The 21,061-nt window shown below is 43.4% G+C and overlaps 1 protein-coding gene across 32 annotated transcripts in view; it reads left to right on the forward strand.

Annotated features, from left to right (window-relative positions):
- ptprdb (protein tyrosine phosphatase receptor type Db) overlaps positions 1-21,061 on the forward strand; it is a 172,451-nt gene that overhangs the window by 90,756 nt on the left and 60,634 nt on the right. For all 32 annotated transcript variants that reach the window (XM_030437562.1, XM_030438259.1, XM_030438500.1 and 29 more), the window contains 2 exons: positions 8,605-8,754; positions 20,529-20,674. In XM_030437562.1, the coding sequence (XP_030293422.1) occupies positions 8,670-8,754; positions 20,529-20,674 (231 nt within the window). In that variant the 5' untranslated portion in view covers positions 8,605-8,669. The remainder of the gene's footprint in view (positions 1-8,604; positions 8,755-20,528; positions 20,675-21,061) is intronic.

A 21,061-nucleotide genomic window follows, 5' to 3' on the forward strand; every position in this document is an offset into this window, starting at 1 on the left:
CAGGCAGAGGAATTTAAGGTACACGTAAGCCGTGTTTGTGAGACAACAATCGGTTTTAGTGCAGTCTTACAAGATAGATACGTAGGACACAGACAGCAGCCAGCAGTCAAGAAAATGGGATGTGATTGTAAAAACCTGGATGCACCCAACTAAAGACAAGTAAAGACAAGGAAATTAGACATTTTTGCATTTAGGTCTGGATCAGTTTGTGTGCACACCATGGATGTATTTTAAGATCTGGATACCGGACCCGAAGATGCACGCCTAGTGCATACGGCAACGAAGTGACTAGCTTCGGAGTACACTTCTGGGATATACGGCCCAGGATTGTTTTTCCTGCTGGCCCGAAGAATTTAAATTACGATAACTTCAGACATTTTTAAAACTCTTTTCTCAACTTGAGGAAAGTTTGCAAGTAGAAGATAGTCATAATTGAATAATGGGGGTATATGGAGAAAGTGCTTTTTAGGTCCCTGGGGAATTTTTCGTTGCAATACAGAGAATGGTCACTGGACAAAATTGGAAAGCAAGGCAGAGCAGCAGCACCCTATCTGGGTCTGTTATACATCCCCGGTTCACACAAAGGCCGTCAGATTTTCACCGGACCATTATGATTGCCAAAAGAAGACGCAATCATGATATTCTCAAGAAAGAAGGAGTAAGAAGTACACGAGGATCAATCATCTCTGTATTAAGTCCTTTTCACTTTCCCCAGTTCAGGGAAAAATCCACGTTACCATGGTTACCAAATGACCTTGTTTACACAGCTTACAAGATCACTTACAAGATCACATCCTTTAAGGGCAGAAGAGGAGTATAAAGGAAGGTTTTCTCTTGAGTGGGCACTAGCATCACATATCTGTTATGTCATAAAATCCTGTGGTTGGTTTTCACAGTCCCACGCGCTGACTGACAGCAGTCACACCAGCCCATACGCACTGAACCAAACCAAGCAAATGCACTGGAGCTCGTTTCAACCACACCATACGTGTTTGGTGTGACAGCTCCCTGAGACCATTACAGTGTCGAGTGACCTGTTGGCTGTTGTTTAGTAAACAGGTGTTTTTAAACACTTTTAACTTTGTCTGTTCTATTCGGCTTGACTTGTTTTTTTCGTGCGGCGCTATGATGCAACAAATACAAATTGTCTCTCCATTGACATTTCTGTCAGTCTGCCACTGTTTCAACAGGGCAAATAGAATAAGTTGATTAGTATGTCTAATTGCATTTGGTGGCTCAGCTTTGGGAATACCAAATCAAATTAGGATACTCAGTGTTTATTTTTCCATGGCACACGGTTTGCCTTAAGCTATGCTTTTTAGGATCTGTCTCTTGTCTTTGTCTGTATCTTTCTCGACGTCCCTTCCAGCTGTACTACGCCTTCGCTTTGTAGTCTACCCTCCTCTCTCTCTCTCTCTCTCATCATCATCATCCTCCCACATTTCCTTTTTTCTTTCCTTCTGTATTTGGATCTCATTCTCTCTAATTTTCTTTCTCACTTTTTTTCTTTTTTTCATAAATTCTTTTTTTTCTTACTTCTGCTTCCTTGTCTCGCAAGTTTTCTGCTCTGTCTCTTGCTAAGTTTTTTTTTTTTTTTCTCCTCTAAGTGACGATGTCATAGCCACCAGATAATGAAATAACTTGGCCCTCTAAATGGGACAGAAATAAAAATAAAAGCTGTTAATCCAATAAGCAGCCAGTTAATGCAATAACAACTTGTGATTAATACTGCTTTTTTTCTCCCCTGATTCTGATGTAACCAACAGTTTAAATCATTATGGGTGTTTTGACTGAAGCTCAGTTTCTTATTAAAATATAAGTGTTATTATTTTTGTCACCCCGTCCTTATGATCATTTCCTAAACAGTATATGTGACACAGTATAATGTAGCTGTAAGTAAGCATAAGGTATTTTTAATCAGTTTTGGCAACAGTAGCTCAGCCCATGGGGACTTGGCTTGGGAACTGGTTCAAGTCCAGCATGGACCAGTCAGTATGGAGTGAGGACTGGTAGCTGGAGAGGTGCCAGTTCACCTCCTGAGCACAGCAGAGGTGCCCTTGAGCAGGCTAATGAACCCCTAATTGCACAAGGCACCTGACCATGTGGCGGCCTCCTCCCTCTGACATTCCTCCACACGTTAATGCATGTGTATAGGTCTTCTTCTTCTTCTTCTTCTAGTTCTTTTTCTTTTTCATCACCCTCATCATCAATTTCTAGTTACTCTACTTCTTCTTCTTCTTCTTCTTCTTCTTCTTCTTCTTGATCTTCTTCTTCTTTTACCTCTTCTTCTTCGTCCTCATCTTTTTCTTCTAGTTCCACCACTTTTCTTTCTTTGTCTTCTTCTTCTATATATTTTTTTTAGTGTTGTTATAGTTTGTTGGATGCTGCTTCAAATATAATGAATGACAATTCAACACAGTCATGATTTTACTTGTGTTTTCATATTATTAAACACTTTGAAATGTCATGATTTTAGCTTGATTTTTCTTTTAAAATGTTATACCCTGCTCATAGATGATAAATAGGGGGGATTAAAGGGTAAACTGTTAGCTTATCAGTTACCAAAATGTGTATGTCTGTCTTTCTTCCTCTGCTCATGTCTCTTCCTCGGCATCCTCCTCCCTTTCCTCAGTATGTCCTTCTGTCTGTCCAGTGAAAAAAAAAAAACATAAGCCAGTCTGTCACTCTCCGAGTCAGTCTTTGTTCCGTCAGAAGTTATCCCAGAGATAAGTGTGAGTGATGGCTGCAGGCCCGGCCAGACAGCCAGTGTATAATTGAGTGATAGGGACTAATGTAAGTGAATGGCTCAGAGCCGACTGTGATCCATAGCAGCAGCAGAAGCTCAGGCACCAAAGGGAGGCTTTTTGTTAGGCCCTTGGTAATACTAGCGACAACCGCCACCCAGATTACGATCTGGCGACTACCTGGCTGTGTGTGTGTGTGTGTGTGTGTGGCTCAGGTTGTCTTTTTTTTGTCTTTCTTTCCATCCTGTGTCTCTTTTCTTCTCTGTTTACCACTCCACTTTCCCTCTGCACACCTCCATCTCCACCTCATTTCTTTCCTTTTTCATCTCTCTCTCTCTCTCTCTCTCTCTCTCTCTCCCTCTCTCTCTCTCACTCACTCCCTCTGTTATCTTAGCTCTTTAATTAACGTGACATGCTGTGAAGTGAGATACTAAATAATGCAGGCTTTTCCAGTGACATTGAATCAGCCAGAATGATTAGTGGCCACACACACACACACACACACACACACACACACACATACACACACACACGCACACACCAAGATGGATTTGCCCTTTTTTTAATCAGTGATCTACCGTTTAATGTCTGTATTCCTTTTGCAGCAAAATTGCGGCTTAACAAGACAAATATGCACATAAATGATCTGTTGAGAATAGAGTGTCTTACAAGTTTGCATTTTAGATTTATGTGAATTCAACAGTAGGGGTGTGTGAAATTTAAGAAGACATATTCTGCTTATTTTCAGGTTCATAATTTTATTTTGGGTTATCACTAGAATAGATTTAAATGCTTTAAAGCTTCAAAAACACATACGTTTTTTCATACTATCCAGTGCTACTGCAGTCATGCCTAAAAGTCTCTTCCCTCCTCAGTATCCAGTCTGCTCTGATTGGTCAGCTCACACACGCCTGACCCAGCACCTCTAACAAAAGAAAAAGCAGCTGTGCTTAATCCAGTAGTTCTCAACCGGTGGGGCCGACACTCTCCTGGGGGGACGCGAGTAGGCTACAGGATGGGAGAAAAAAAAAAAAGTCACAAAATATCCCCCCATGTCGAAGTGCAAGCGGTTGGACTATTATAACACACAAACAAATCATCCTTCTGGTAACTTTTTTGTCAAAAGCGACTACCGACAAATCTAGCGACTTTTACTGGTGTTATTGGAGACTTTTGTGGTGTTTGGAGACTCTGACTTGAAAGCACGTATCACTCTGCCGTTACTGTGCTCAACGAGCAGCGGGTGCTGCTGTGAGTCCCTCCCCCGTCCAAAAGCACTCACAGGCGGTCAGTCTGTCAGTAGCCTCGCGCAGCAGTCCGGCCTGCAGTCAGAGCAGAGAGGAGACACACACCACTCCGCGTCCAGGCTGCAAATGAATCACGGATGCGCATGGCCACCGCCGTTCCCGCCCTGGCGTACAGAGCGGGGTGTAAATGTACCGTATATTACCAAATAATAGCAGGGTTTCAATTAACCGCAGGGTCCCCTTTAAACGCCGGGTGCAGGTGTACATTTTGATAAATAATCGCCGGTTCCTAATTAATTTATTTTTTTTAAATCAAGGAAGAAGACGTGACCGCGGACACTGCACGTTTTTCTTCTTCGCCTTTTTCACATAATTGTGCTTGCTTTCTGTCAGTCAGTATCACACTGATGATCGCCATGGCTCCGGTGCAGCAAAAAAATAAAAAGTACGACTTGAAATTCAAACTTTCTGTCGTAAAATATGCAGAGGAAAACTCGGGAGAAGTAGCCGCTAGACGTTTCTCTGTCGACCCCAAGAGAGTGAGAGATGGGCAAAAAAATCAAACTGAGCTTCAGCGTCTGTCCGAGGAGGACAGCAACAGGGCCAGGCTGCCTGGTGGAGGAAGGAAGAAGGCTAGCGAGGAGCTTGAGATAAACATGCGGGAATGAGTTATCAGCAAACGGGCACGCCACTAGAGAGTGTCCCACAAAATGATCAGGGCGAAACAAATGTATGCCACCGTGAGTGACAGCAGAGATGAGGAGTTTGCAGCGAGTGCTGGTTGGCTAAATCATTTCCGCCGCCGCAACAATTTTACTTCCAGAAGGATGCCAGAGAATTCACAGAGAAGCTGGCGAAGTTTGTGACATTTTCATCCCGGATTTTTGTGAGGAAGGAATTAAACGCCTGTCCCAAATTGCCTGGTCTGTTAAAGGGATATTCCGGTGTAAGTTTAATCAATTTCACACCGTGAAACTGTGTTAGACTCCCTCTCGAGAGATCAAGTTAGCAGACCGCTAATTCACGGAGTTTTATCAACCTCAGAAACGACCGCACGACAACAATACACTGCAGTTAATGGATCCAAATATAAACCGCCACCAAAAAGCCACAAATGATGCTCAGAACAGCACCAAACTTCAGCAACAGTACAAATAGGGTCTCAGCACACAGTCCGGGGCAATAAAACTCCACTAGCTTAGCTGGATTTCTACTGAAAAGCTGACAAAATTTACCACTCTTCTGCAGCAGCTTCCTGTTGACGGGAAGTCCCGACGACTCGATTACTGAGTGCAGTAGAGTTCCGCGGCTCATGGATGAAAATGTATGATTATGACTCCATGGAAAAGCAATCAAAATTCATATGTGTCTTACCTGCCAGTTTATAACAGTTATTATCGAGAGCGGACAGGAAAAAGAACAGAATTGAGCATTTCTAATCGCACTCGGTAATCGTCGCGTCGGGACTTCCCTGACCCGGAAGCTGATGGAGGAGAGTTGAAATCTGTTTTGTAGCTTCACAATAGAAATCCAGCTAAGCTAGCGGAGGTTAGATGCCTCAGACTATGTGCTGAGACCCTATTTGTACTGTTGCTGAAGTTTGGTGCTGTTCTGAGCATTATTTGTGGCTTTTTGGTGGCGGTTTATAGTTGGATCCATTTACTGCAGTGTATTGTTGTCATGCGGTCGTTTCTGAGGCTGATAAAACTCCGTAAATTAGCGGTCTGCTAACTTGATATCTCGAGAGGGAGTCTAACACAGTTTCACGATTGATTTAGACCATGGATTAAACTTACACCGGAATATCCATTTAAGTGACTGAAACAAATAAATGCCCCGGCCATTATTTGGTATTTTACGGTATGATAACTCTCCTGGACGGGGAGAGAGACATGCATCACAGTGCTCAGCTGAAGACACATCAGAGAGGTGACGAGACATGACTCATCATGACTGACAGGCATCATGGCTACTCAGCGTTACCTTACCGACCCGCCCCCAGCTATTTCATTCACCAAAACAGGGCCTGTGGCAGTTCTGGACAGCTCTTTTTTTTTCTTTTTTTTCTTCTTCTTCCTTCATGGGCCCCTGACGGCGTCTCAACTGCAATGAACCAGCTTTGGGGGGGCCTAGCTTGCAAAAGGTTGAGAACCAATAATCAATGCTCATGTTCCAAACTAGCCACAAAGTATCAATTATACAAATGTGTAACATGGTGATGTAGTGTGATGTCACAAAGTCACAGAATTAAAGGAAGGGGGCTGCTGACGAGGCGTTTCAGGTGCAGTGTTTTCTGTGGGAGAGAGGAGCTTCTGTTTGTGTGGACTTTCGACGTTTTTAACTTTCAAGATCTTTTACATGCACAACAACATAAATAAAACACTGAAAGAAAGGAAAACAATTAAAAAGCATGATAGGTCTCCTTTCAGAAATGGAATTGAACTAAAGTAGAATTAACACTTTCAGTAAAAACAACATAAACTGAATCAAGCTAAACTCAAAATCCATAATTAAAGATGGTAATGGCTCCTTGAAAACTACAACTTAAATAGACCTGAGACCCAATGTCCAAAACTAAATAAGAATAAACTATAAAACTAAGCTGTAATTTCCCCTTGCTGTGGCTGGATACGCAAGGTAGCTGAACATTATGCCTTTACACGCTCTCATATCTGCTGTATAGTGTAAATCACAGTGCAGAGGACTTAATTTGTGCAGGGGGAGATCTAGGTTATCCCAAAGCAATTGTTTCAGACCAAACCAAGTGGAAAATCCAGTGTGGGTTTAGTTGTTTGCTGCCTTGGCTGCAGGGAGCTCTGGGTTCCAGCGTTCTTCTGCCCCTACCCCCCTTGTATTTTTTTAATCAGATGGCTTGTTCAGGAGTGGAGGGGATTAAGACTGCTGCTGCTGCAGCTGATGATGACTCTGTCCAGTTTTGGAAAGCCCACAAACACATGCACGTAGGCACGACAGAGGAGCACACACGCACTTACAGTATGCAAGCGATTCAGCACAGGCACAGGCTGTCAGTGGTGATATACACTTGCATGCACATACAGATGCATCAGTGTATGCATTAGCTAGCCCATATGCATGCACATGCAGTGCAGGCCTACGCATTCATTACTTCAAAAAACCCACATTGCGCATCTGAGCATCTCACTCTCTCTCTCTCTCTCTCTTTTGTGCCCGCTCACTCTCAGTGTCTCTCACTCAATACTGTCAGTTTCTGGACAGCAGCAGTGATCTGCCATGTCTCATTGTGTCATGTGATTTGAGCTGTGAGATATCTGACACAGACTGATGCCTGTCTCTTCTGATGCCAGGCACTCACACCATGCACTGCAGATGACAGACAGACAGACAGACAGACAGACAGACAGGCAGGCAGACAGACAGACAGTCAGACAGACAGACAGACAAACAGAAATGGCAAAACATTTCACTGATGGAAAGGCTAAAGAAAGATGCTGAGGAGAGTATTAGTGATAGACTTGATGAATGAGGAGGAAGGGTCAAAGAGAGTATTTAGCGTATTTAGGAGACAGAAAAGTACAAAAAGTCACAGATGTGTGAAGGAAAATGAAGAGATCCAAGGATGAAATGATAGTGACATCGAGCTGTATGTTGACCCAACACTGTTTGCAACAGAGCCAGCCGATAACACCAGCCAGCATCCTCCCACTCCCGCTAATCTCCCCATCATCCATCAATCACTCACTTAGTCCTCCCACCCCTCTGTCTTGAAGCCATTTGTTTCCCTTTCATCATTCTGAAATCATGACACGCTGTAATGTTAAGCAGAAAGGGGCCAAATGGAAGACTCCAAGCGAGCAGGCAGAAGTAACAAAAAGCTTCAGTAACAAAGCTGGATCCAAAAAAACATAGACTGCAGGTAATACAAAAGCAGGCAGCTAAAAGAGAGAATCCAAAAGCAAAAAACTAAAGTGAAAATGGGGTTGCCATGTGGAACACAAGGAGCAAAAACAAGTGAGGGAACACATGGACTGAATACACAAAGGCTGATGAGAAAATGTATATACATGACAAAGACAGGATGTGAAGGGCTAAACAAGAAACCTTTAAAATAAACAGGTAACATAGAAAAAATAAAACCCCCAAACTATGTCACATGAGGACCGAAATCCGGTCGTATGATAGGTGTAAAAAATTCTAAAGTAGGAAAAATCAAGGTGGTTTCTTACTCGGGAGATGAACTTTCGGTGGCGACTGAGGATTTAATGTCAAATGTTTTCCATAAGTTGAGATTCATCAGCTACTTTGTGAACTCACCCACCCACGCACACACACACAGACACCCACATGCCAAAACACACCTCCGGGCAATGAGTGTATGGTCCTAATGAAGCGAGAAGAGGAGAGGCAGCTGCATAACTGGAGTGTGAGGCCTAGAGGGAACTCACACACTTCAAGTCTGTGTGTGTGTGTGTGTGTGTGTGTGTGTGTGTGTGTGTGTGTGTGTGTGTGTGTGTGTGTGTGTGTGTGTGTGTGTGTGTGTGTGTGCGTGTGTGTCTGTGTGTGCATGCATCTGAAAGTCTCTTAATTTGGACAAATCTAATGACTGGATTTTCTTTCTCTCCCCTCCTCTCCAGGTTGTGAGGGCCTGTTTCTATCGTCCTGTCGTACAGTGAGGCAGTGAGCTCCCGGTGGATACAGCATGCATGTGTCGACATATCCCATGATGCACTCGGCCTATCCAGGCCTGCTCCTCCTCAGCTTCCTCTTCCTCGCCGATGCCGACTGTGAGTCCCTTCACACTCAGACCCATCTACATATATTCTCAGACACACACACACACACACACACACACACACACAGACACCTGCTAACTGATGCACAAGGAGAAATAATACAGTACATGTGTTATAAATGCACATGCTGTTTGTACGTTTATAAAGACGAGCACACATTTGAAATGACCTGATTTTCTCTTACAAACCGCTCCGCCACTGATGTCACATCCCTCCTGCATGTGTATCTGATCGTGTGTGTTTGTGTGCATGTTTATCTGGCTGCGTGTGTGTACAAGTGTGTGTTGGATAGAAGGTTTGATTCGAGGCCAGCTGTTTTTGTCCATCCCAGTATTACTTGGCATGGATAGACGGACCACATATGGCAAATCAGATAATTTCTCCGCTGCTTGTGTGATTGTGTTTATACACTGTGTGTGTGTGTGTGTGTGTGTGTGTGTGTGTGTGTGTGTGTGTGTGTGTGTGTGTGTGTGTGATCCCTGATCGTGGCTAGCCCGATGTGTTTCTCAGTAAGTTTACACGGACATTAGTATTCAGGTTATACGTCATGTCCTGGTTAGAATTACTGCTGCAACTATTGATTATTGTCATTATTGATTCAGCTGTTGATCATCTTCCCAAACAACATTACAAACCAAAAGACATTCAATTTGTTATCATACAAGGTGAAGACAACTTAAAACCCAATGCTGGAGGTTGGATTTCTGCCATTTAACAACATTTAACTTATCATCAGAGTAGTTATATATTCTGCGACCATTTCAGAACCAGTTTTTACCATATTTGGGGTATGATGTTGACATTGTACATAAAGACATGTGGTAATTTATCTTTCTGTTATGAAATTAAATTATTCTTAATTGTTTTTCTTGACTGACTTCAATCACCTTGTGTCTGGCTTTTTTGATATATCGCCTGTTCCATGCTAACAGCCGTCCTAATGGAAAACAGTTACAAGCCATTTTTTACACATGGGCGTGGGTAAGGTAATCCAAGTAATTATGTCACCTAAACATTACATTATCGGTCAGCCAAGTCTGAAAATCATAAGTCAGCTTTGACTTTTGCTGTTGGCCAAGACTCATACCACAGCCTCCTGTGTGGAAGTGCTGTGTTTGACCCATTCGATCACCTGTAACTTTGTCCCTCAACGTTTCCCAGGTGTCGATATCGAGACTTGTGTTCAAAGCACAGTTGGGCCTAGGGTTTTAGAGTTTATTCTAACCCAAAGTCCAAAAATATGTGCTTAATCCAGAGTGCTGTGACGTGATCTCACCATCGAACAACAACTCAACTGGCTGATATGTTTACATGTTCCCTGGTTCAGATGTGATAAAGCAGATGATTGGCTTTTGTGGGGAATGGGTGGGATATGTGTCTTACAAGCGCCATCCCTTGATCACAGACTGTCTGTTGCTTCCCTCTTCTCTTATAACATCTCCGGTTATCACAAAGGCAACGCGTCAAGGCAACAAATACCAGCCAGTCACATGAACATCTTAATTCTTCGAATACAGACTGCAGCACCCTATAAAAACCTGGACCGCCGACACAACTGAACAGACAGCAGACGATCAGACACTTGAATTAGTTTACATCTTTATTTTTGTAGTTACCCAGCTACCACATTCAATGTTCTAAAAACGTATAGATACGATAGATTATCCAGATTTCTTAGTATTGCGCGTGTTAACATACCTATCATGATGGTCCACCTGTCTAAAAAGAAGTCTCGGGCAGGTTTGACTTCTCTATCAATTTGTCACGAAGACGATTAGCAATGAGGCTTTGAACCTCATAACAGTGGTGACGAAACCGTCTGATTTGGCCTAAGACTGAGGATAAAAGGTATGAAGACAGAAAGGGAGTGTGGGCGGACTTAAAGATGGAACAGACTGAAAGAGAATAATGGAGGAGACAGAGGAAGAGGTCATCCGAGCTCACCAAGCAGACTGTTAAACATCTGGGAGCTACCCTGACAGAGACACCAGTAGTAATGGATTCTAGTAGAATTTTAATTTGTATATTTATGTTAAAGTGACAGCTCACCCCAAAATCATACATATTATTCCCATTACCTGTAAATAATTATCAATCTAGAGAAAATAGTGCCTTCATGAATCCGCTAACAACAATCTGTGGATTATTTTGTGTAGTTTGTATTTTGTATTGAGCGGCCCTTATAATAATGCTTGTTCCATCCACGTAAATATGTTTTGGTAGATATGATTGTAAAGCAGATAAAACATGCAGCACACTCTGGAGGGGGAAAAAAAATGCTGTGTAGCTCCGAGCTCGTGGTCATATCACGCCGAACATATATCATCGCCACCCTGTCACACATACACTTACAAACAAGCATATGTGCACACAAGTATAGGCTCGAGGCAGCCATACACTGTAACGCAGAGCCCAGTAAAAGCACACATCCACAAACTGCCCTTGTTTTCCTTTCAGCCTCCTGCCCTCTTGTCCCCCGTGGAAGTCCCAGGGTCGGCCAGTAAAGGCCCAGTCATCCATCAAAACGATGATGCTCCCAGCCTGCTCTGTGACGGTTAGGGGAGCAGCACAGATGCTACGAGGGTGGAAAGGATTCATACTTTGTCTCCTCTGTCTATATTTTTCTTGTTCCACTGCCCTCGACTCATTCGGAGTGACTCTCCCCATTGCTCTTTTCCTGCTTGCTCTCTGCCTCTTTCGGCATATCCATATAATCTGGTGAGAAAGCAGGGACAGAGGGCTTGAGGGGGGAAAAGGGAGGAAAGGCTGTTCTTTTCTCTTTTTATCTCATTGTGTATGACGTACAGTGCCTCTTTTAATATCAACAGTGGGGACTCAGAGATTTGGATGTTGAGAATTCAAACGGAGGCTGCCGGGATGCTGACATCTTTGGTGCTCGTCTCGTGTCTACATGTTTTGAAATGTTAAACACGCTCCGAAATATTGCTTTCAGTCATGCTTATCTTCACCAAATGAATGGAAGGCCTTTTGAGCATCCCAGGGTTTCACAGAAAGAGAGGCAACTCCTTTATGTCTGGACAGTGGCATCGCTGTTCAGCAAACTTTAGAAACACCATCAACACACTTGCTCGCTGCACAAGTTACACACTAGTGGACTGAGGGTATTAAGATGCAATCAGACGGAACAGCATCCCATGTGCATAGTTGGAAAAGCTTTGCATGACACTGCACCATATGCGCAATCTGCGCACGAGCGCTGGTGTAACAATGGAAGCGGTGCGCTGAGCTTTCGCACGGGTAAACACGTGTTTCTTCAAATTCCTATCTCCCTTCCCTTTTTTTTTTTACTCCTTCGTTCTCTCCGCCTCTCTCGCCACCATTTTTTTGGGGTTTTTTTTTTTTTGGTTTCTCTGTGTATTTGTGTGCGCGTGCGTGCATATGACATCTATCTAGTGGATTAAGAGTAATGCCCTGATCCTGTCGCAAACTAGGCCACTGCTTCATGTACGCAGTGAGATGCCCCATGTGAGAAACCCCATCCCTCCGCATGTCAGTCAGGACAACGGGAAACAATGCAACAACAGGATTCTCTCTGCTGACCCACGTTTACCCCAAAACCAACAAGCTGTCGTTCTTCCCCCCGTCTGCAGACTGGATGTAACAATAAAAATTCCAACGAAAAATAAACCTCCTTGTCAGTGTGTGTGTGTGTGAGCAACAGAACACAGCAAAACAGCTTCTTTTATTTCAGCAATACTGAGCTGTAACCTGACACTTTAGTAAGCAGACTGTACATTTTTGAAAGCAAGCAAGAGTGGTTTAGGATTCTGCCTAGGGAGGCTCTTGGTGATGTGAAACTCTTTAGTCTCAGTTTTCTTCACCTTATTTGTGTTGCAAAAGCTCTTTCTCTTTTCCACAAAGCTTGATGTAAAAAAAAAAACAAAAAAAAAACATATATATGACATTTTTGACACATAAGTTCTGAGCAAAGCGTCCAGCAAAAAAAACAGAACTCGCTCATGCGCTGACTGATTGACCTGTCAACATATGGCCATATTGCCAGGGCTCGCATGGCCCCGAGGTTTGACTGGAATCTTAAAAATGGCCGGATCAATCTGCCACAATGCACCACCACTTTGCTTGCTTTAGGAGCACCTGAACGAGTCACTGAACACACAAGTGCCTCTAGAGGAGCCGTCTTTGGTTACCTGGAAGTATTTCATTCAGCCTACCCTCGGGTTCTAAGTTCAAAGGTCTGAGTTGCTATAAAGAGCAACATTCCTCCACATTTTTCTGTCCAGTTTAAAGATTCGATTTCAGTTTTCCATCATTTGTTTGTATATGTACAGCCCATTAAAACAACATAAAGTATAGCTTCTTTTTATTTTATTTTATGCATTTCGTTTACTTTAAAAGGATACCACACTGTCTTAGGATACCGTGGATGGAGCTGTAGGCTGCGGAGATTGTGATGCCCCTTGAGGCACATTTGGTGAGATTGATTTTTGGACATGTACACAAACCTGACCTGACTTTTGGACCTCTCTGCGGTAAGAACATAAGAAGGCAGAGAAGCTGTAACACGGGACATGCGTGTCAAAGATTTGTGAGTCAGGTCATATCAGTGAGTTTGAGCTTAGTGTGTGTGTCAGTGTGACTATGTTTGTAGTTGTCTGTTTTCTATGTATATGTATGCAAGCATGTGTAGTGCTTAGAGTAGGCAAGAGATTAGATTGCGATAAGTATCTGGTTCCGTGCGAGCTATGTGCCTCCTTGTCGCTGATGGATGAGGTAGCGTCGGGATCCGCTGGCATGAGATGAAGATGCAGGGTCGCAAAGGTTAAAGGTTTCAGCCCCTGGGATAAGTTAAAGGTGTGAAACAGAATCAGTTAGTTTCTTAGACGGATTGTGTTTCTTTTCTGTGATTGATTGGTATTGCCTGGCTCACTGAAAGCGCAAAAAAAAATAAAAAGGCAAGATCCGGGCTGACATTATTGCCCATAACCGCAGTGCAAAATGTCAAAATGTCAACATCTGCTCCTGGCAGTTTAGACCATGATGGAGGGACTGGAGGATTTCTCTTGTGGGCTGGGAAATGATGATCAAATGACCAAAAGGCCTCCAGCGTTACACTGGTCAACATACTGGTCAAATCTCAAAAGACTTTTCAACAGCTTTTAACATGCATAGACCACAACTACAGAACTTTGCCTAGCATTGACCAGAATAGAAAGTTTAATTTAAATATCTCTAGAGGAATACCTCAGCGGTAAGACTTTATAAAAATGGATGAAGTCTTCATGATGAGCTCAGTGTGGCGACTCTGGCAGTGCCTGGTTGCTGTAAGGTAGCAAGACGGCTCAAGGTTAACGGTCAGTCAGCTCATCCACGCCCTAATAATGCACAACCGCAGGCCTCAATATAATTTAATCAAGTGAGCTATATAAAAAAAAATTGATATGCGGTACAGTTGTAATGAACAGAGAAATTAGCTACAGATCAAAATATTTTTTTCGGCCCAGGCTGTAAACATGTTTCGTTTCTGCTTTAAAGTCGGGTCTTTTAATATGGGGGTCTCTGGGGATTGAATGTTTGTCTGCCTCAAGTAGCGTTTGAGGAACTGCAGTTTCTTGCACAAAGACAATAAACAAGGGTAAACGGCAAGTAATATTTTCTTTAGTCACAACGTGTTGTTTTTACACTTCACTACTGATAACGATTAGACAAATGATCTATAATGTGTGAGCTTCAGGGACAAAGACAATATTTGTACCCTGATGGTGCTCGATGTCCGACCAGGAAATGTCAGCGAATTCAGGGCATGTTTTCTCTGCTGTTAAACTAATAAAGGGGTCATTCTTTACCCTTAAGACATTGAGAGTGTTGACATGATTAAACAGGTTTTTGTCGAAAAGAGATTAAGAGCAAAGACATTTGCTGTGACACTGCAAAAAAAGTCTACAGTGATGTTGAGTAAGGAATACAAGAGATGACTCCAATTGTGCTGAAATCGTCCTTTAATTTCCTTATTTTTTTAAATTAACATGCCACTTATCTACCTAACTCATTTCTATTATCTAAATAATTCATAGCATATTTTCTGTAATCATAGTATTGCATTAGAATGCAGCTCTGGCGGTGATGCTCCTCATCCTGAATATGGCATGAAACCTTCAAAATAAAACCCCTACTTAAAATGTTTCCATCATCTCCAGTCTTAAATATCTCTCCGTAGAAGGTGACGGAGATGGGCTGCGTCACAAGCATTGTCAGACGTCCTATACACGCAGAATAAAAAATGGCAATCTCAGTTATGTTCTAATTATTTTCACCGTTAACTGTCAGCACTGGCTTTAGGAGGGGCTTACTGTTAATAATCTGGGTAGAAGGCACAAAATAGACCTTTAAACCAATAATGTCACACTCGCTTGTAGCACAGTGACCCTCTGGACTCCCTCAATAACTTCTCTATCGTTATCTATGAAAGTCAGTCCATGAGTGAGGGTGGATGAGGCTTAGAGAAGGAAAGTCCTCCTGCTGAAGCCTCTCAGTGTGCTCCACAGCACTGAGGCTATTAGCAGCTAGCATAGCTGTGCGCCCAACTGCGAATAACAGGATCCGACCAGCGTTAGCTTAGCATTAGCTTTGCGGGCTCACCCGTCTGTGAAGAGGGCTGGATAGCATCAGCTTAGCTCTGACTTTGCTAAGCAGTGGCCTGTGACTAATAGGCTGTGACCACTACTGAGAGAACCCTCTGTTCGTCCTTATGGGAAGCCAGCTCTGACCTAGTAGAGTCGAGTGTACCCCAGTGGGTAGCCCATGTGTTTCTAATGACCTGTGTATAAAGGCAGTCCCCATTTGATTAATTCCTCTCCTTGTGTTTCTAACAAATTAACCCTGATTAACTCGGCACTAGCCAGACCCTAGGGCAGCCGTGGTGGGTAAGTGGCATGCTAATTGGACATCACTATTGGCAGTAAAAGTGCATTTTATCCTTTGCTATTGCATCAGATTAGGGGATGCTTGGTGACGTCGTCCCTAATGACCGCAGGTTTATATGCATACAGAGAAGTTTTATATGAGAAAAAAGGAGTGTTTGAAATTAATAATCCAATACTCCAGATATGGCTGAGAGAAACTTGAATAAAATGTGATCTTTAATGTAGCGGTTATGGTGCTTAATTGCGTGTAATTAAATCTCGATATTGAATTGGCCCGTTTTAGCAAATGTTTTCCAATTAACACTTACGTGTACTGCAGGAGGAAGATAGCTGTCTCTCTATGTTTATTGGCCCCGGCAATCCAATTTCATTTCCAGGACGAAAGTGAGCAGCTGATAATTTGCTCTTAATGTGTCGGTTTGATGTTAATGTGTTTTAAGTTATGGTTCTGGCCAGCTGCCCGCCCACTCTCGAGGCTGACTATCGCGGCCCTGGCTCAGGCCCCGTTATTGGCCTCGTTCCTCAACTTGTCTGACAAGCCTGCCTCAGTTCTCATTTGGGGAGTCATCAGCTAACCGCCCACCACCACGTACAACACTATGCAGCTGGATCTTTCCCTGGCAAGGACCGTGACTACTCATTACATGCCTAACTATCGACATGCGGGCGCACACACACACACACACACACACACACACACTTACACATACAGAGGAAAATGTGAGGCGCGGGCTAAGATGCTTGACAAGTTGTGCCAACATCCAGAGGAGCCTTTTCAGATGTGATCAAAACTTCTCACAAAGGCTCTTCATGCTCATGAACATGCGTCGACAAAGACTCAGAAAACACCCAGGATAATATGAACATGTCTGACAGAGATAATATCATTCTGATCAGGAGGTTCAATAACAATTTGTCCCCTTCCTCCACCTAGGAAAGATCCACTGTTCTACCTGTGAGCAGAAATAGCCACGCGCAGGATTAGCTACTGTTAGCATCTGGGCTTCCCCGTCTGCTCCTTTCAGCTAACACTACACTAAAGCTTTTGTCATTCCATTTACTTACCAGTGATTTTATTCTTATTGTCGGTAATCCAGCGTCTCACAGCACCTCTTTTCCAATTTGTAACCTTCGTACCTGGAGTATCAGAGAGACAGGGTCAGTTTCGTGCTGCTGAGCCCATTGCTTTTTGTTGATTTGCTTTGTTTGGACGGGCCTGTCTGCTTTATGCTTTTTCTCATCAGATCAGCTTAGCGATTGAGGACACACAAGATGAGGCCCGAGGGCTTGTAAATTGCAATATTTTAAATTTTGCAAAGAACTGTTCAGAGTTCAGATTAAGCACAATAAAACACATATTTCACTCTCTATGTGTCATGAACATGTATGTTTCCCTTATTTATCACTCTTAAAACTCTACTTTTAAATCTTTGTGCATCATCCGTGGTTAGTCCTGTCTGTTCATCCTCCCAAATATGTCCTTTCAACTCTTATATTTATACTATTTCTCCAATCTTAATACTCTACATTCGTAAATCATACTCCCTGAAGGTTTGTGCCAGCATCTGTTCTTACAAACTCGATCTCCCTTGCTGTGTCCCTCTAGGTTAAGACAGCATCTGTCAGCTACAGTATGTCCCTCTAGTCTCCTACAAAGTGTCACTAGCTTCATTTAGTCTTGCTATTTGTCTTGCCTGCAACTCTTGTCAACCTCCATCAGCCTGTTAGGGTTTGCAGGGTTAATTTAAGTTTCGCGATCACCAAATGAAAAGTTTTAAAATGTCCAATATTAAGAGGAAAAGCAAAGCAGCTTACGTATGTATGGACAAGTCCAAAATAGGGATGTGGTACATTTTTTATTTCATGTTCTCTGCCACAGATGCAGTCGGTCCTCTCCCTTTGATTTTAAATACCCCAAAATCCTGGAATCAAGTTTATCACACGTCTTCAGCCGTGACTCGAAAGTGGTCCGGGAAGGGGGGTGGCTGACTTTGTAATCCCTGCCATCTGTTGTGTAGATCAGATCCCACTGTATGGCGACCTTTATGTAGGCCACCCTCCGTCCACCACACACACACCAAGAGGGGAAAGATTGGCACCGTCTAATTCCATCTAAATCTCTCTCCGTGGACCCACTCTGCAGTTTCCCCCTCACTTCCATCTTAGGTCATATTGAGGGAAAAGACGAAGGCTGTGAGAGAACGCCTGGAGACATGCACGAGCACCTAAAGCCTGTGACTGCTGCGAAGTGCCTCACTAGAACAAGTTCTTCTTCTTCTTCGTCTTCTTTTTTCTTTCGATTTAATTTTATCTCCGTGAATTAATAAACCTGCTTGATCAACCTTCCCTACTTACAAATGACTACAAATATTGAGTCCTCCTTTGAGCTTGAGCCCCTCTTGTCTTGGCACAAATGCCAATGCTTAATCCTCCTAAAAAAAACCTTGATGATCTTGGCAAAAGGGTTAGATAGGTGCATAGATAATGGAGGAGGAGGGGGTGGAGATTGAAAAGGGGGTGAACGGAGAGGATGAATTTGGAAGGAAAAGAGAAAAGGATGAGCGCCGATAAAGAGAGGGGAGGGGAGAAATACGGGAGAAGTGTGGAGCATACGGCTGCATTCCCCACCCCTCCCCTCTTCCTCATTAAGTCAGTCAATGTGACAGGAAGACTTATGTAACACCCCAGAGATGGAGGGAGGAGATGGAGAAAGAGTAACAAGGAGGAGGATGAAAGGGGGAGCAAGGAGAGCAGCTGTGAAGGAGGTCGGGGGGGAAAAAAGAAGTGATGCAAAAAAAAAAGGGAGACTGGTAGAGAGGTAGAGGGGGCAAAATATGAGAAAGAAGGAAGTTAAGACAATTAAAGAGGAGATGTATGAATGAGGGAATCGGGGCTGGAGAGATGAAGAGAATGTTGGGAAAGATAAAAAAGCAATTGAAAGATCTACCGTGCCTTTTAGTATGGCTCCGCTGGCTTTACACTTTTCATTTGTTTTGTGGGGGAGAGATTAGCAAGAGGATTAAGAGAGCGATTCTCCCGCTCCTCATTCTTTCTGTTTCCATCTCTATCTCTTTTTTCTCTCACTCTTTCCTCTCTCAGATGGGCACACGCACATTTGCTCGCCCGTCGCACACACGCGCAGTATAGGACAGCATGCGTGTAGCGAACGCGGCGCACGCAGCGATGCGCGGTGAATATCACGGCGGCAACCAAACATTGTTTTTATTTCGCAGATGATTTTATTGATCCGCCCTGTGATTAACTGATGGGTGATGTATGCAAAATGACAGGAAGGAGGGTAAAAAAAATCAACGTCCCAGAGTCCGTCATGACATCTTCAGATTGCAACCCATCATCTGAACCTTAAAGAATATTTAACTCACAATGTAAAAACAGAGAACATCTGCAAATACAAAATTTCAACTGTTATATTTATTAAATCTTTTGCTGATGATAATCAGTTGTTCTGTGTGTGTGTGCAAAGTTTGTGTGGATGTTACCAAACGGGCAGACACAAGGATGAAAGTAAGCAGACACAAAAAATGCTCACACACACACACACACACTCTTTCTCTCTCTCTCTCTCTCCGTCACATGCATACTGTTCTATTCAGTCATTGAGGTAGATTTGGCCGTAAGCCACTGAGGTGTAGAGGTGATTGGGCAGCTTGGGGCTCTCTGACCATGTTTGCCAGTACATCTGGCTCGTTCTCGCTTGCTCTCACTCTCTTTATCTCACCCCCCCCCCCTTTCTGGCGCTCTCTCCCTCGTATCCACCTCCTGTGCTCATCTTCCTCTCTCCCTCCTCATCTGCTGTTCATGCTTTCTCTTCCTTACCCATTCTGCTCTCCATCTGTCTCTCTCACTCGCTCCCTTTATCTCTCTCGCTCTTCTGCTCAGCCATCCCCACTCTTTCAACGCACTCTCTCTCTTCTTTCTCTCCTTCTCTGAAAAGCTTAGCTTTTCTCCCTCTCTCCCTCCCTCCTTTTTAAACAGCAAAAAGCAATTTCTCTCCCTTTGTCAGGGCGGTTGGCGGTAAGCCCTTAAGTAGGGATTTTCTGGTTTGGCTGGAATGCCATTAGGCGAGCTGGCGGTGACGTGCCGTGACTGACGTGCCGAATCTTTTTGATGTCGTGATGTCACAATCCAGCGGAGGCTGTGGTTATGATATTGTTGGCGTCCCCGGAATGAGGGGCTTTAGTGGTCATGTCAGGAGTAAGTCTTCATAAATCCTTTATGGCACAGAAATATTAAGCTTCTTTGGTGGTACAGGGACAGTGGGGAAAACATGGTGGAACATGGACACACGTGTACAGAAAAAAAAAATGCACAGACACAAACTCACCGACATGCACGACTACGCTGAAAGACAGATATAGGTGTGTTTGTAATCCAAGAATTGTCAGACACACACACACACACACAAAACCAGCCACGGTGTTCATTCTGATTGTCTTGGATTTTTGATAACCATCCAGGTGACTGCAGCATTGTACTTCCTCACACACACACACACACACACACACATCTGGCATTCCCGGCGTTTAACACACTCTTTGTGTGTTACAGATGTGTGAATGATAAATTACAGTAGTATAATAAGTGGATGTCTGGTACTTAAGTGCATTCAGAAAAAAACACTATAATCCATTAGAGAATATGTGCATGAAGGTGTGAACCTGTTTTGCTCTATAGTGGTTATGGAAATGTGAATGGTTGTCATATTAAGAGCATTATACAACCATCAGTCAAGTGGGTATTGACATGCGCGCACACACACACACACATACACACTTGTACTGTACACAAACAGCAACATGTTTGCAGTTTGAACTTAACTTTTGTGAACATCTTTCCATGCAGCACCCCCAAGATTTACGAGAACCCCAGAAGACCAAACAGGAGTCCAGGGGGGAGTGGCCTCCTTCGTGTGCCAGGCCACCGGGGATCCACAGCCCAAGATTGTCTGGAACAAAAAAGGCAAAAAAGTCAGCAACCAGAGATTTGAGGTATGATACTAATGGAGGAAGGATCTTTTTTTATAACAGTACTGACTTCTAGTCATGGTGACGTGCTGTATACTGGAAATAGGACTGAGTGAGCGTCCCACAACAGAGCAGCCACAGACTTTCATTGTTTTTGCAAACCAGTGGTATCTGCAGACATTTTTGATTGCCAAACACAAGTGTAACGCACAACACAACTTTACCAATGGCTGCAGAGCTGACACAGCTAATGTTGGTGGATCGATGATTTATTGCATAACATTAGACAAAATTTTAATTGGCAGCTTTTCCAATAATCAGTTAATCTTGCTGACAGTTAGATGAGGCGGTGAGTACCTCTCTAGTGTCTATCTACGGGATCTGAATGTGGAGCTAGGTGTCTTTAGCCTT

Source organism: Sparus aurata, chromosome 1, assembly GCF_900880675.1.
Source record: "Sparus aurata chromosome 1, fSpaAur1.1, whole genome shotgun sequence".
NCBI classification, from domain to species: domain Eukaryota; kingdom Metazoa; phylum Chordata; class Actinopteri; order Spariformes; family Sparidae; genus Sparus; species Sparus aurata.